Source organism: Prionailurus bengalensis, unplaced genomic scaffold, assembly GCF_016509475.1.
Source record: "Prionailurus bengalensis isolate Pbe53 unplaced genomic scaffold, Fcat_Pben_1.1_paternal_pri Un_scaffold_75, whole genome shotgun sequence".
In the NCBI taxonomy this organism is placed as follows: Eukaryota; Metazoa; Chordata; class Mammalia; order Carnivora; family Felidae; genus Prionailurus; species Prionailurus bengalensis.
In genome coordinates, this window is record NW_025091175.1 from 27192 (window position 1) to 45100 (window position 17909).

At 39.2% G+C, this 17909-nt stretch overlaps 1 protein-coding gene across 1 annotated transcript; it reads right to left on the reverse strand.

The window, feature by feature from the left end:
* Positions 1 to 2119: 2119 nt before the first annotated feature.
* On the reverse strand, positions 2120 to 17059 carry LOC122478530 (phospholipase A and acyltransferase 1). The gene is made up of 3 exons (XM_043572082.1): positions 16895 to 17059; positions 11143 to 11411; positions 2120 to 2369 (listed from the first exon to the last, which is right to left on the reverse strand). Exons 1-3 carry the CDS (start codon positions 17031 to 17033, stop codon positions 2268 to 2270), a joined length of 510 nt encoding a protein of 169 aa, XP_043428017.1. The 5' UTR covers positions 17034 to 17059; the 3' UTR covers positions 2120 to 2267.
* Positions 17060 to 17909: the final 850 nt, after the last annotated feature.

Here is a 17909-nt window from a genome sequence, read left to right on the forward strand (position 1 = left end):
GGTCTTTTTTTTGTGTGTGTAGGGAGGGCACATAATAAAGTTGAACTCTATGCTTGACTTTGCTGAAAGTACTCTCAGAGAAGGGCTTAGTAGTTTTGGAAGAAATGTTTGATAAAAGCACAATGAGCATGACCCTGGACAGTCTTAAGCTGCCCATCATGAAGAATGGGCATTTTTATGGGAAAACTGATGACTAACTTTGTGAGCTTTCCTCTCAGGGTGAACACCACTGGAGCCTGAACACGACCTATGTGGAAAGGTATCATCGAATTCAATTAAAGTGCACTTGTGACCCAGCATAGCTGGGACTGCCTTGTGGAGTGGAGGGGTCTAGAATTCACTAGTAAGGTTTGACCTGAAGATCCTCAGGAGGTCCTTTCTGTCTCCACTTCCCTTCCCTCTCCCATCGGCTGGCATGGTAATCCCACCACACCCGAGTCTCCTGCTTTGGGTAAAATTTGCCCTCTGCAGTCATACTTTATTAAAAGGTAAGCACACCCTGGGAAAGGTAACACATTATGCTGATGCCAATCTCACCCTAATTTGACAATATTAGAAAAATTCCTCTTTTTTTTTTTTTTACTATTACTTGAAAGGAGAGCATAAAAGGAAGAAGAAACTTAATGTACAATAAAAATGAAGGGGTGACTTTGGATCACGGTATCCGGTAGAAGACACCCACCCCTCCCAGAGGACAAGTGGAGGAAGAGGGATTTTGGGGGTTATCTGGAGACAGAACTGGTGTCATAAGAAAGGGAACGGATTAGACAGGGAACAAGGAAGAGAGATGGGGTCCCTATCATTGATAGGGTCCTAGACCCTATCTATTCATTGAGTCTTCAGTTTAGTTACTTTATCTACCACGTTCCTTATTCCCTGATCATACCCTCTCACCCCCATTTAATTGAACTTTTTCTTTATTTAATGTCATGCTTTTAATTATGACATAAGAAGGATATCATTGCTTAGCAGTGTGGTTGGTAGGGTAATGGTACAATGTCTGATACAATCCTAGGGTATCGAGACCTGCATTCACTTTTTTCCACCTGCTGCCAACAGGAATTGCATTGGGAACATATTAAAAAGTAATTTGTTTCATTCAACATATAATCAACAAAATGAAAGAATAAAATCATGACACTCCTTGATTTACAGTAAAAGCCTTAAACAGTAACACGAGATATTGTTTTCTAAAAATGGCATTTGAAACCTACATTTAATGATCTCTTGTTAGGGTTAAAAGGGTCAAACCCCCGAAATACTTCAAAGGAAACAATGTAGCTCCATAGAACAGAACAACCCACTCTTGCTGTTCACTCCTGACACACACTCCTGACAAATGAGTGACTTCCAGGGAAATCTGGATCCCAAACACCAGAGCAAAGGATCCCAACTCCCATATGCCCCACCCCCATCTGCACAGGAACTAGGAGCTAGGAGTCCACCCTCAAATGGATTGTGAATCAAAGCTCCTCAAACTGCCTAACCAAATGCTCAATTTCCCAGTTTCTTTTTTTTTTAATATGAAATTTGTTGTCAAATTGGTTTCCATACAACACCCAGTGCTCATCCCAACAGGTGGCCACCTCAATGCCCATCAATTTCCCAGTTTCTTTTCTGTTCAGTTAGATGTCAATCTCAACAATTTGGGAATCTTAACATTTCTTTTAAAACCACATACAAATGGCTCTTCATTCCTCTGGCAAGTACAAAATAGCCCACCCTCAGGAGAAAGGAAACCAATATTTATGGTAAAAGATAAAATATGATGTGATTGTGTTAAGATCTTCCGCTGTCTTGCTCAAAAGGCTACTGCTTCTTGGGGCGCCTGGGTGGCGCTGTCGGTTAAGCGTCCGACTTCAGCCAGGTCACGATCTCGCGGTCCCTGAGTTCGAGCCCCGTGTCAGGCTCTGGGCTGATGGCTCAGAGCCTGGAGCCTGTTTCCGATTCTGTGTCTCCTTCTCTCTCTGCCCCTCCCCCGTTCATGCTCTGTCTCTCTCTGTCCCAAAAATAAATAAAAAATGAAAAAAAAATTAAAAAAAAAAAAGGCTACTGCTTCTTGTGTAAGCTGCCATGGCAAATCTCTGCTGGTAGGGAGAAAAATTTCCACGGCTCAATAATGAGATAACATCAGTAAGCAATTTATTAAAGAGACTGCCATCCATCACTGGAATTTTGAACAATAATCATGCATCGAAAATAAGTATTCCCAGTTTTTTTTCCCTCCTCACAAATTCCTTCAGTTCCAATATCTCTTCAGTAAATTGTTAATAGTATTTTGCTCTTTGTCTTTTTGGAAACAAGCCCAGGAGTGAGAAGACACCAGCAGCAGCTGTCACAAACCCAATGGTACTTATTGCTTGGTTGGCCTATAGAGAAATGAGAAACAAAAAACACCACAGCTTATTCTAAAGGCACCTCAGTGTCCTAAATCCAAGCAAACTGAAGACCCTTTCGATGACACCGGAAAAATTTAAAGCTTCATGCCAAATTAAATTCTGTGTGAAGATGAATAAATTTATAATTTTTGTAATTATGACAAAGAGATAATTAAATACACGTAGGTGTATGTTTCTCATATTTTTATGGCCCCCAATAGTTTATAACTCATTATGGCACAATTCCTAATAATCATCATAGTACATCTGGGAGGTAGTGCTACTCCTATTTGGGAAAACTTGGTAAGTTAAGTGATTTGCCTGAGGTCATACCACCAACATGTTTAGATATGGGTTGAGCCATGAACCATGTGTTTCCCTTCCAAACAATCCCTACCTCCTTAATACACCCTAGTTTGGTCTATACCAGAGTGAATATCATGTGTGTGTGTGTTCCTGACTCAAGAATGTCTACTAGAGAAAGAATTCACAGATGTAATCTAAACTAAATACCTATATGCTCTTATTTGGTAGCAACAATTTCTCTTTTGATAAACAAACTTCAAAAGAGGTCACTACTGATGTTAACTATTGTGTCACAAATTAATTTGTCATGTAGACAAACTAAAATAAACTACTCTCGAGCTCAGTTGTCCATAAAGGAGTTCAGACGTTTGTAGCTTTAAGGGTATTAATCATCATGATGAGGCATCTAATAAATATTCATGATTTTCATGGCACTCAGCTAATACTGCCTTCCATCTGCATGAGTTTGCGTGCAGTTTTATGACCCAAAGGTCATATTCAGATGCTTCAGAGTCATCAGACATTCTGAAAACAACAGTTGTTCTCTGGGATTGAAGAATCAGGCTTTCAAATAAAGCAAAACATTTCCCCCAAATGATTCCAGGGACAAACCCAAATGCTGGAAAGCCTGACCCAGATCACGTTTGAGCATGCCTTCTCTCTAACCCACAGGTCTCCACCACAGAGCCTGCCACCCCCACGTGACTGCCACATAGTGCTGCCTCCCTACCTGCAGCTTCCCTGTGGGAACCAGACTGCAAGGGCCTGGCCAATGACAGGAGCATTTACTCCATTTATATCACCCTGGGGTCTGCAGGGACAAGGCCAGTCACCAAAACTCCCTGCTGTGCCACCATCCCCAGCTGCCAGGGAGAGTGGCAGCTGGCGAAGAAATGACAAATGCTATTTTACTTTACAATCCTAACTTTATTTGGTTGCTTGATTATTTTACTCATAATTTTTAATTAGTCACCACCTAAGTTATTTCCCGGGGAAAGAGTCACAATTTGCTGCAGTCCAGAACTACCCATGGGGAGCCAGGGGGACAGGCAGATACAAGACAGAGGACAAAGTTCCAAAGAGAGGCAAAATCAATAATCGGATAGTCAATCGAATAATCAAGCCTAACTCTCATATAATTCCAGGCAGATGCTGAGATCCCAAGATCTGATACAGGGAAATATGGTGGTGGCGGGGCAATGAACAAATAAGAAGATGCAATTGGTATCTTTAGAGAGAGGAGTCAAATGGCAGTAGGGTACAGCCCTGGGGAAGATCCTGTGGGCTTCCCAATTCCCAAACACTTATTTAAAATTATATTCTAGATGGCAAAATCCTGTGACAATCCCTTGGCGTTTTGTGTAATGGGATCTGCTAAACGCAGACCTAACTCACTGGGTATCTTTCAGCCAGTAGAAATACAAGAGATGAAAGAAATCCCACAAATCTAAGAGGCCTGGGGAAAGCAATGTGATCCTAAGCCAAAATCCCCTGAGAGCACACAGGCCAGATACAATTACAAGGAAACTATTTCCTATAGTGCACGCGGTTTCCCAAATCCCAAACACTTACTTCAAGTTACATTCTAGATGGCAAAACCTTGTGTGATTGGGACAATCCCTTGGCGTTTTGAGTAACAGGATCTGACTTGCAAGATTGTAACAGCTCAGAATGTTCTCAGAACCTATATGAACACGAGCTTTTATTTCACAACTTATTTAGGATTATAAAGTCACCTAAGCTGACTCTTCATACTTTTATCCTTTACAGGGCTTTCTGACTGTGGGCCATAATAAAAGCCTCATTCTGAGGATCTAAACATGACCAGGGAAATATTAGTTGAATCTGGAGTGCTGTATCCTAACATAGCATAGCTGGGTCACAGATGACCACAAGGTCTACCAAAATTCCTTTTCCTCTGAGACTGGAGCACTGGAGCACTGGAGCACAGTCAGAGTATATTGTAGATCAGCTTGTTCAGGCCTATGCAAGAATGCTGCCATCTTCCACAAAGCTAGGCACATTTCAATACCTTGGTAAGACTATACCAGTGGAGCATGTCTACTTAAAATCTTTTCTAAAAGAAAAGACAAGCCACATACTAGAAAAAAACAAAACAAAACATTTCCAACAGGCAAATCTTACAAGGAACTGTTACCCGAAATATGTAAAAAGCTCTTAAAACGCAACAAAAAGAAAACAAGCAAGCCACCCAGTTTAAAAATGGGCAAAAGATCTCAAGAGACACATCGTCAAATATGCAAATGACAAAGGAGCATATGAAAAGACGCTTAACTTCATACATGTTTAGGGAATTGCAAATTAAGACAGTGAGACACCACTGTGTACCTATTAGAATGGCTAAAACCCAAAATGCTCACAATACTAAATGTGGAAGAAGACATGGAAAAACAGGAACTCTCCATTCATTGTTGGTGGGAATCCAAAAGGGCACAGCCACTTTGTAAGACCTTCCATGGTTTCTAACAAAAATAAACATATTCTTACCATACAATCGAGTAATCATGCCCTTTGGTATTTACACAAAACCCTGCACACAAATGTTTCTAGCAGTTTTATTCCTAATTACCAAAACTCGGAATCAACCAAGATGTTTTTTAGTTGCTGAATGTACATCCAGACAATGGAGCGTTACTTGGTGATAGAGAAAAATGAGTTACCAAATCATGAAAAGACATGGAGGAATTTTAAATGCATGTTGCTTAGTATGCATTCTTCTCAGCAGTTGCCAGACACTTGAGAGGAGGAAAGACGAATAGGCAAGCAGAGCACGGAGAAGTTTTAGGGTAGGGAAACTATTCTGTATGATACTGTACTAATGGATATATGTCACTATACAGTTACAATTTATAGAATGCAAAACACTAAGACTAAACTCTAATGTAAACTATTTTAGGAGAGGCAAAATTTTTCCTTTGTGCATCTTAGGTTTTCAGCTGAGGCTCACTAATAAAAGGCAAATTGACAAGAGAAAAACAGAGGTTTATTAACATGTACATCTCAAACATACACAGGAGAAACTCAGGGAAGAGTAATTCAAAGAGGTGGCTTAGAATTCAGGCTTACATAGCACATCTTCAGCAAAGATCAATACATTTGTAGAGTAATGGCAGGACAAAAGAGAGCAGTTTCAGGCTGCCAAGGATGGCAGACCACGGTAAGGTAAACATGGGAAATTAAAGGCAAAGGCTAGTTAGTAAGGGTTGTTATATAACATTTTTTTTTACATTTATTTATTATTGAGAGACAGAGAGACACAGAGCATGAGCAGGGGAGGGGCCAAGAGATGCAGAGACACAGAATCCGAAGCAGGCTCCCGGCTCTGAGCTGTCGGCACAGAGCCCGACACGGGGCTTGAACTCACAAACCGCGAGATCATGACCTGAGCCAAAGTCGGACGCTCAACCGACTGAGCCACCCAGGTGCCCCAGTAAGTGTTGTTATTTAGATTCCTCTACTGGTTGTCTGTGATGATTAATTGTTGTCCTTCCTGCTAGCAAAGGGAAGAGGGACACCTTTCAAAAATGTATCTCCCACTTTTAGGCAAATATGTGGAGAGCAGGGCCTGCTTCTTCTCAAGTGCCTTCAGCTCTTGATAATAAATAATAATCCTTATGCCACATATTTTGAGGTGATATTCTAGTTTCCTTCACTATGGACTTTGGTGGATAATGTGTCAGTGTTGGTTCATTGTTTGTAACAAATATACCACACTGATATGGAACGGTGATGGTGGGGGAGGCCGTGTATATGGGTGATGGGGAGGGGGTATGTGGGAACTCTCTAAAATTCCAGATCACATTTGCTGTGAACTGTAGATTACTCTAAAAAAAATGAAGCCTATTAACTTTTTTAACACAAAAAAGCACGAAGAAGAAAAAGATGGACCATGATCCTTCCACCTTTCTAATCTTTTTAAATGCAGTTGAGGTTTTTTAATTTCAGAGAAATACATAGCCATTCCCCAAGAAAACTGTTCTATGTTCAAGACCCCTAATCCCTTGCAGCTAAGGCAGTCCTGAGAAGAAAATACATTGCAATCCAGGCCTATCTCAAGAAACAAGAAATATCCCCAACCTAACCTCACACCTAAAGGAACTAGAAGCAGAGCAGCAAAGAAACCCAAAATCTAGCAGAAGAAGAGAAATAATACAGATGGGAGCAGAAATAAACATTATAGAAACTGAAAAAAACAGTAGAACAGATCAACGCGTCAAAGAACTGGTTTTCTGAAAGAATAAACACAATTGATAAACCCCTAGCCAGACTTTTCAAAAAGAAAAGAGAGAGGACCTAAATAGATAAAATCATGAATGAAAGAGAAGAGATCACAACCAATACCACAGAAATACAAACAATTATTAGAGAATACTATGAAAAAATATATGCCAACAAACTGGACAACCTGGAAGAAATGGACAAATTCCTGGACACCCACACACTACCAAAACTCAAGTGGGAAGAAATAAAATATTTGAACAGACCCATAACCAGCGAGGAAACTGAATCAGTTATCAAAAATCTCCCAACAAATAAGAGTCTTAGGCCAGATGGCTTCCCAGAGAAATTCGACCAGACATTTAAAGCAGAGTTAATACCTATTCTTCTCAAGCTGTTCCAAAAAATAGAAATGGAAAGAAAACTTCCGGACTCATTCCATGAAGCCAGCATTACCTTGATTCCCAAAGCAGACAGAGACTTCACTAAAAGGGAGAATTACAAAGCAATATCCCTGATGAACATGGATGCAAAATTTCTCAACAAGATACTGGCAAATCGAATTCAACCGTATATTAAAAGAATTATTCCCCATGACCAAGTGGGATTCATTCCTGGGCTGCAGGGCTGGTTCAATATTCACAAATCAATCAGTGTGATCCATCACATTAAAAGAAGAAAGGATATAAGGGCCATATGGGATCCTGTCAATAGTTGCAGAAAAAGCATTTGACAAAACACAGCATCCTTTCTTAAAAACCCTCAAGAAAGTTGGGATAGAAGGAACATAGCTTAACATCATAAAGCCATATATGAAAAGCCCACAGCTAATATCCTCAACGGGGGAAAATTGAGAACTTTCCCTCTGAGATCAGGAACACTACAGGGATGTCCACTCTCACCGCTGTTGTTTAACATAGTGTTGAAAGTCCTGGCCTCAGGAATCAGACAACAAAATGAAATAAAAGGCATCTGAATTGGCAAAGAACAAGTCAAACTTTCACTTTTTGCAGATGCCATAATACTGTACATGGAAAACCCAAAAGACTCCACCAAAAAGCTGCTAGAACTGATATATGAACTCAGCAAAGTCGCAGGCTATAAAATCAATGTACAGAGATCAGTTGCATTTCTATACGCCAATAATGAAACACTAGAAAGAGAAATCAATAAATTGATCCCATTTACAATAGCACCAAGAACCATAAAATACCTAGGAATAAACCTAAGCAAGGATGTAAAAGATCTGTATGCTTAAAACTATAGAACACTTAAGAAAGAAATTAAAGAAGACACAAAGAAATGGAAAAACATTCCCATGCTCATGGATTGGAAGAGAAAATATTGTTAAGATGTCAATAATACCCAAAGCAATCTACACATTCCATACCAAAATTGCACCAGCATTCTTCTCAGAGCTAGAAGAAACAATCCTAAAATTTGTATGGAACCACAAAAGACCCTGAATAGCCAAGCTAATGTTGAAAAAGAAAACCAAAGCCAGAGGCATAATAATCCCAGACTTTAGCTTCTACTACAAAGCTGTAATCATCAAGACAGTATGGTATTGGCACAAAAACAGACACATAAACCAATGGAATAGAATACAGAACCCAGAATGGGACCCACAAATGTACAGCCAACTAATCTTTGAGAAAGCAAGAAAAGGGTATCCAATGGAAAACAGTCCCTTCAGCAAATGGTGCTGGGAGAACTGGACAGTAACATGTAGAAGAATGAAACTGGACCACTTTCTTACACCATACACAAAAATAAAGTCGAAATGGATTAAAGACCTAAATGTGAGACAGGAAACCATCAAAACCCTAGAGGAGAAAACAGGCAACAACCTCTTGCCATTTGCCACAATGTGGATGGAACTGGAGGGTATTATGCTAAGTGAAATAAGTCACTCAGAGAAAGACTGATACCATATGCTTTCACTCATATGTGGAATGTGAGTAACTTAAGAGAAGACCATGGGGGAGGCAAATGGGGAAAAATAGCTTTTAACAAAGAGGGAGGCAAACCATAAAAGACTCTTAAATACAGAGAACAAACTGAGGGTTGATTTGTGGGGGGTGTGGGGGAGAGGGGAAAATGGGTGATGGGCATTGAGAAGGGCACTTGTTGGGATGAGCACTGGGCATTGTATGTAAGCAATGAATCAAGGGAATCTACTCCCGAAGTCAAGAGGACACTATATATGCTGATGTTAGCTAACTTGACAATAAATTAGATTTAAATAAATAAATAAGTAAATACATAAATAAATAAATTTGTTGACACTTTCAAAAAAAGGCCCTTAATCCCTGAGGAGACCCCAAAACTAATCCAACACTAGCTATTGTTGGTAGTAATATTATCAATTATTGATAGTCATGAAAATAATAATAATGTGCTACAGTTTCTATCAGATCAACATAAATTTTATCGAGGAGTACCAATACAGCTATAAAATTCTTTTTTTTTTTTAATTTTTTTTTTCAACGTTTATTTATTTTTGGGACAGAGAGAGACAGAGCATGAACGGGGGAGGGGCAGAGAGAGAGGGAGACACAGAATCGGAAACAGGCTCCAGGCTCTGAGCCATCAGCCCAGAGCCTGACTCGGGGCTCAAACTCCCGGACCGTGAGATCGTGACCTGGCTGAAGTCGGACGCTTAACCGACTGCGCCACCCAGGCGCCCCTAAAATTCTTAATTACTATTATTAAAAATAACATTCATCTAAGACACATTGTTTATTGAGATGGATGATATGTAATACAGTGCACTAAGAGACTTCAAATATCTAGTATAATCCCCCACAGAGCCTCAGTTTATAGGTTGGGAAACTGATAAACAATGTTCTCCAAGCCACCAACCTAATAACTGGGGAAGATGCGGTTGTAGCTCAGGTAAGCACAATTTCAAAGCTTAGGTGAGTTCTTAGGGCTGTCACTGTACTTCCTGCAACAGAACCAGCTAGAGAACAGTTCTAGTTGTTGAGGAATGATTAATTTTTCATGGGTCTTGATTCTGGGTATGAAAAGGGAAAAGATGAGGGATGGTAAATTAGAGCCAAAGCAAGAAGATGGTTCTGATCCCCCCCTTTTTTTTTAGCCACATTAAAAAAAATTGCTTCTTGAACACAGTGGACAACTTTATCATTTACAAAGGAGAGGAATGGACTCCACTTCCTAGTTACACCCTTAGTTTTTAATGCGAAGGTGAACAGGAATTTGTGTGGATATCTTCTGTGCTCTGGCTCAGAAGCGATTTATTGTTACATGGGAATAGCACATTCATTATGTTAATATATTTCCTAATAAAAATGCATTTCCAATTAAATTATTTCCTAATGAAAACAAATGTATCCTTTCATTATGTTCCCTGTCCCATCTTCCCAAGCTTCCGTGAGGGGAATTGGAAACTAATTCCTTAGAACAGATGTTTCTGTAACTGATTCAACCATTTCAGGATACTGGGAGCCTTTATTCATTCTTCAATATCCCTTTAATAAATCTTTAGGTTAGAACATCAATGTTGGAACTGGAATGGTGCCACAATAGGTAGAAAGAAGGCAAATGAACCAAGCATGCTTTTAGTTAGGAATCTGCCACGCTACAAAATAGTGTGAGAGACGACAACAATGCATGCTACTTTAAAAATAATTGATCCATTTTAAGAAATCATCCAAAATCTCAACCAATCAAAGGATCTGCTTAAAAGCACAAGATTCCTCTGAAACTAGCATTGCAAGGAGACAGGAACAATTTTCAAAGCCACCGAAACATGTCTGTCATTAGCTGGCCTCTCTCAGTCAGGTAATGGAGAAGAATCTCAGAGTTACCATCTCTATTTCTGGCAAATGAACTTCCATTTAAATATTTCAACATTCTTTTCAGAATGTCCCTTTCAGCATGTGAGGCTGCTGTATGGCAGAAAAACGGAAGGAAGGAACCCTGAAGGACAGAACGCAACAGGACTGACAGAAAAGCTATGGTCTTGATTCGGCTTCAAGCTCCTTCCAGCCCCAAATTCAAAATGTCCACGTTCACGCATTAATGTGGTCATAACTGCTACCTGATCTTGGACACCTCAATTCCTGTCCTTATCCTTCAGGATTCTCACCTTTTCTCCATTCTTTTCATTTTGTTTTAGGCCTGAGAATCTTATAGTCAGTAGTGCTTATTTTCCCAAGGTAAGAAACTTCTATGTCTTCTAAAGAAAACTCACCTGCTCTGAAACTCCTTCTCCATAGCGAAGCAAAGTCACAAAATGCTCACAGTTGTTGACAAGTATGTCATAATCCACCTCCTGTCCAATAACAATCTCTGACCGCTGCATGACTTCCTCCATGGGGAGAGGAGGATAAGTTTCATCATATTTATTGTTTATTCTGTATGTGTCATTTCCCACGACATCCTTCAGGGGCTGCATCTTCACCAGGGCCTTCCTGCTAAATATAGACTTGGCGCTTGTAAATGCTGCAGGAATGCCATCCTCTATAAGGAGAATTCTGGTTAGCAAGATGTGGTGACCCAGCTCAGAGAACCCCAATGCCAGAGTATTGCAATGCCACATGTTGGAAGTGAACCCAGCTCGGTTCCCAACTTAGCACCAAACCAGAAGCTACTTAATCATACCAGGCTTAATAACTCACTTGGTAGTTTATCAATGACACTTCATACTGTATGAGGGAAAATAGAAGAGAAACCTGTATCTGCCCGTAGAGAAAATTGAGTGAGAAAACTACCCATTCTTGGAGAACAAGTTCTCTATCAATTGGCATTATTATTAGAGATCTTGGTATGTGTTCCTAACATAGTACAGATAAAACCATTGTTTCCTTTTTTTCCCATAAAATGTGCTTTTTTTCAGAATCTGAACCCTTCCCAACTACTCTCTTTGGGCCTCAGCTGTGTGCATTGTGATTGATAAGCTCGTCCTTGTTGTCTAAGTGTGCTCCTTACCCCTTTCTCTCCTTTTTACACTTGTTCTTTCCACTTGGCTTCAATTTGGTTCCAATTTGAAACCCCTCCAAGGGGTCAGCTGGGGTCAAGCTGGGGCCCTGCTTTTGTCTTGCCAGTTCCTTTAGGCCAAGAAACTAAGTCCTGAAACTGAATCTAACCTAGTAGGCCCTGTCCACCAGATGCAGCCCCATGCAATGCCACACCCACCTGTTACATGTCCCACCCCTGCAACTCCCTTTTAACGGCCTCAGTTGGCAAACAGTTGCCTAGACTGCTAGATACCTTTGTCTCCTGGTCTGCTACTGCCAGCATCTGAGGTTGGACAGATGATTGCTCAGTGTTCAGCTCTAACACCTGGCCCTGGTCCCTCTCCATCTGCCCAAGACTGCTATGCTTGGCTATGTGTTCAAGTCAATCATGAGAGAGAGAGTCTCCATGTAACCAGTGTGTAGAGAGTCTTCCTTTTTGTAATAACTAAAAGCTAACTTTCTTTTCCACTCCCTTTTTTTCCTACCTTCCAAGTTCCTTTTCCTTCAAGCAGCACTTCCAGTTAATATCTTACACATTGGAAGTTCTTGTACAAGTCCTTAGAGCAGAGGTCTCCTAGTTAGAATTACTAAAGTTTTATTTACACTAGTCTGATGCTATCAATTTAGAGAGGAGGACACTGAAGCTTAGAGAGGTAAACTGGCTTGCAAAATACCACCTGAGTAGTTAACAATAGAACCAGAAAACTGCGTTTCAGTCTACAGGATCAGAGCTCAGTACTAGAACCATGTTAAAATGGAGCTTAACACATGAAAATAAGGGAAGAGCAGAAAAATCTCTTATTGTTTTCCGGACGTGAAAACTGCAGAGATATTGCAGCATTGCTTACTGTTAATCACTAGACTCTGCAGAAACTAATGGGTGTGTATCGTAAATGTCACTTTATTTGCCATTTCCATTTCCAATATTCTAGAACAAGAGGCAAATATCTCAAGATGTTGCAAAAGTCACTACATTAAAAATTCTCAGACATCTCCAAGATAGTAAGACCAAGGTTATTAAAACTTCTTTCTAAACGTAACTTGAAGAAAAAAAAATCTCCAGGCTACTTGTTATTTGCATACATTTTTTTTTCTTAAAAAATGAATTAATTTGTGCTTATTTCTAAATATTTAGGAAATATATAAAAAAACAACATAAATGTGTAAATTTAATCACCCATTATCTGCCCAACCATAATCATGTTATTATTTTGATAATATTATATCCTTTTATTATGTCTTTTATTAACACATGTATATTGAAGCATACCTATGTGTGCATTCACATGGGTATATATTATTTCTTTGCAAAGTAGGTATAATATGACACACTGCATTTTTAATCTAGATTTTTTCAAGTAAATATCATGCAAGATTATTTCTCAAGCAATTAAGCATGTCCAGAAATATGATTTTTAAGGGCCGTTAAATAGCTATTGTTTTGGCTTATCTAGCACCCCATCCCACCTCTGCCTCTTTCTTTCTGGAAATGATTTTGTGTGGGCTAATCACAGTATCTCCTTCTCCAGGGCACAACGATGGTGCAGTGATGGGCATGGGATCCACACTCGCCCAAATTAGATTGTTCTCCATGTTATTTCTAACTGCAACAGGCAGGGATTGACCCTCTCTTATTAGATCACAAGACTATAAGAATGAGAGCCTAAGGATGTTGATGACTATCAGTTCAGTCTCCTAGAGAGGCATAGTCTGGGAGAATTAAGACAATACTTGGAAAGGAAATGCAGATGTGAGTCTTGATACTCATGCTTATACCCCTACATCCAGGCATCCTTGAAGCCAGCACCAACCGTCTTTATCCTTTTTGTAGTTTTCCTCAGTGAAGCAATGAATTTGCCTTTTTGCTTATGCTAACTTTTGTTTGTTTCTGTTACTTGCAACCAAAGAATTCTGTCAATATTCTGTGACAAAGTCTTAATTCACTTAACTAGTCTACTATTGAATCTAAGCCATTGTTGGCTTTTTTTTTTTTTAACCTCTTCATCCCCTTCACATATTTCACCTATCCCTCCCCTCCCCTCTGGCAACCACCCATTTGCTCTCTGTATTTGTGAGTCTGTTTCTGGTTTGTTTGTTCATTTGTGATTTTGTGGGTTTTGGTGTTTTTTTTTTTTTTTAGATTCCACATAGAAGTGAAATCACATGGTATTTGTCCTTATCTTATTTCACACAGCATAATACCATCTAGATCCATCTATGTTAAGGCAAATGCAAAGATCTCATTCTTTTTTATGGCTAACATTCCATTATATATATATTACATATTATGTATATATGTATGTGTATATACATATACATAATTTATTATGTATATATATATTTGTGTGTGTGTGCATGTGTGTGTGTGTGTGCGAGTATATATATTACATCTTCTTTATCCATTCATCTCTCAGTGGACACCGAGGTTGCTTCCTTATCTTGGCCCTTGTAAATAAAGCTGCAATAAACATAGGGGTACATACATCTTTTCGAATTAGTGTTTTCACTTTCTTTGGGTAAATATCCAATAGTGGAATTATTGGATCATTGGTTTTTTTTGAGGAAATTTTAATTTTCTGTGGAAATATACTGTTTTCCACAATGGCTACACCAATTTATATTCCCACTGACAGTGCAGGAAGATTCTCTTTTTTCCACATCCTCACCATCATTTGTTATTCTGCCATTGCTTGTTTTTTAAACTGTTATGAGATAGAAGTGAATACCTTTATGCTGAATGTTATTCTACATCTTTATAAATATTTCTGAAGAATAGACTCAGAGAAGTAAAATTACAGGGTCAGAGCATAGGAACTCTTTTAAGACTCTTCATACACACTATTAAATTGTTTTCTTTTTTTTTCAATATATGAAGTTTATTGCCAAATTGTTTTCCATACAACACCCAGTCTCATCCAAAGTGCTCATCGAAGTACTTCCATACAACACCCAGTCTCATCCAAAGTGCTCATCGAAGTACTTCCATACAACACCCAGTACTCATCGAAGGTGCCCTCCTCGATACCCATCACCCACCCTCCCCTCCCTCCCACCCCCCACCAACCCTCAGTTTGTTCACAGTTTTTAAGAGTCTCTTATGCTTTGGGTCTCTTCCACTCTAACCTCTTTTTTTTTTTTTTCCTTCCCCTCCCCCATGGGTTTCTGTTAAGTTTCTCAGGATCCACAGAAGAGTGAAACCATATGGTATCTGTCTTTCTCTGTATGGCTTATTTCACTTAGCATCACACTCTCCAGTTCCATCCATGTTGCTACAAAGGGCCATATTTCATTCTTTCTCATTGCCACGTAGTACTCCATTGTGTATATAAACCACAATTTCTTTATCCATTCATTAGTTGATGGACATTTAGGCTCTTTCCATAATTTGGCTATTGTTGAGAGTGCTGCTAGAAACATTGGGGTACAAGTGCCCCTATGCATCAGTACTCCTGTATCCCTTGGGTAAATTCCTAGCAGTGCTACTGCTGGGTCATAGGGTAGGTCTATTTTTAATTTTTTGAGGAACCTCCACAGTTTCCAGAGCGGCTGCACCAATTTGCATTCCCACCAACAGTGCAAGAGGGTTCCCGTTTCTCCACATCCTCTCCAGCATCTATAGTCTCCTGATTTGTTCATTTTGGCCACTCTAACTGGCGTGAGGTGATATCTGAGTGTGGTTTTGATTTGTATTTCCCTGATGAGGAGAGACGTTGAGCATCTTTTCATGTGCCTGTTGGCCACCCGGATGTTTTCTTTAGAGAAGTATCTATTCGTGTTTTCTGCCCATTTCTTCACTGGGTTTTTTGCTTTTCGGGTGTGGAATTTGGTGAGCACTTTATAGATTTTGGATACTAGCCTTTGTCCGATATGTCATTTGCAAATATCTTTTCCCATTCCGTTGGTTGCCTTTTAGTTTTGTTGGTTGTTTCCTTTGCTGTGCAGAGAAGCTTTTTATCTTCATAAGGTCCCAGTAGTTCATTTTTTTTTTAATTCCCTTGCCTTTGGGGAATGTGTCAAGTAAGAAATTACTGAGGTCTATGACTGAGGTCAGAGAGGTCTTTTTCTGCTTTCTCCTCTAGAGTTTGATGGTTTCCTGTCTCACATTCAGGTCCTTTATCCATTTTGAGTTTATTTTTGTGAATGATGTGAGAAAGTGGTCCAGTTTCAATCTTCTGCATGTTGCTGTCCACTTCTCCCAGCACCATTTGTTAAAGAGACTGTCTTTCTTCCATTGAATATTCTTTCCTGCTTTGTCAAAGATTAATTGGCCATACGTTTGCGGGTCTAGTTCTGGGGTTTCTGTTCTGTTCCATTGGTCTATGTGTCTGTTTTTGTGCCATATTAAATTGTTTTCATGAATGATGTTATCAACTTTCATTTCTTTCAACAATATCCTTGCTTTGGTTTCATTATACCCTTATCAACACTGACTGTTACCACTTTTAAATGTTTGCTAATGTGATAGGCATAAAATGTGTTATTCTGTTGTACAATTCCTAGACCAGTCCCTTTAAAGATGGGTATTGACTTGTGCTTTTCTTCTTCTACATACTGTTCATAGTTCTTTACCCATATGTTTGTTGGGATTTTGCTGTTTATGTATCCCCAGCATCTACCAGAGCCTTTGGCACATACTGGGTAATCTGTAAATAGATGTTGAACAAATTGAAATGATTTGTGTGACAGGTAAAGACACTGATGCTTATGTTTGTGAGCAATATTCTCCCCAGTGGATTATTTCCTTTTTAATTATGTTTTTTAAATCCAGAGATTTTACTGGATTCTAATGTTAATTGGTTAACATTTTAATGTCTTTTTGATTTAGCCAAAGCCACTTTGGTCTTACTATGTCGTTCATTAAACCTATTTCAGATAGATTTATCTACTTTCTACATTTTATTTCTTTTTTTTTATGATTTCATTCATGATTCCTTCTTATAACAAGAGAGTTCAAAACCTCCAGGAGTTGCGGGAAACAAAACTTACCTAGAGGTGCTATGTTGATAACATAACCATCACCCAGGTACAGTGCCCAGTGCTGATAGCCAGAACGAAACACTTCAATCAAGTCGCCCGGCTGGGGGTTACCAGGATAGCTCAAACTAAAGCAATCATTAAACGCCATCTGCAATGACAGACACAAAGGCAATCTAGCTGACATGACTTGCCAAAAGAAAATCAGTTTAAGACCTCCACAGAAGTATAAGGATACAGAATTTATTGGGATTGCATTCCTTATTAAAGACTTAAACTCACACCACTGTCCTTTGTATGATCATTCTTTGTATGATTCCAACACTGAATTATGTGTGCAAAAGTGAAAAAACAAGTGGGAAAGAATTTTTCTGCTAATTGTTTAATTTTCTGTAGCAATGCTTCTCATCCTGATCAACCCCAGGGCTCCTTTACGATAATCAGCATCTTATAGTTCTTTAAATCCAGATATTCATAGATAATATGATTTACCCATACACAACATTTCAAAAATAGTAATATGGTGCCCTATTGGAACAGAAAGGGGAAGTAAATTTACAATAGTACGTATTTTACTTATGTAAATAGTCGGTCCATGACTATACAAAAAGATACAATAAAGTATCCATAAGTGTGCACTTACGTAGCATGAAAGAGTCAACAGTCAGTGGCAGAAGATGAGAAGCCTTTCAGCCTCTCAAATAAGTAAAATCAAAAAACAAGGTATGGGAAGACTGTCACTGATATTACGTGGAAAAAATACCTTGTATTGCAAAACTTACTCTCTCATTTAACTTAAGCAGAAAGAAGTTCCAGACTCAGAGGAGTGGCCAGTCACATATTCAGTCATACTGTAATACACGGGACATTTATTCCTTGTGCCAAACTGCTGTGCAATCTAGGTACTTCAGTCTCTACCCACTAAATATCAGTAAATGCTCTTTGTCATGTGACAACCACAAATATCCACACAGATTTCCACCTCTCCCCTACTGCCCCATTTACTGCCTGATTCCTGACTTACTGA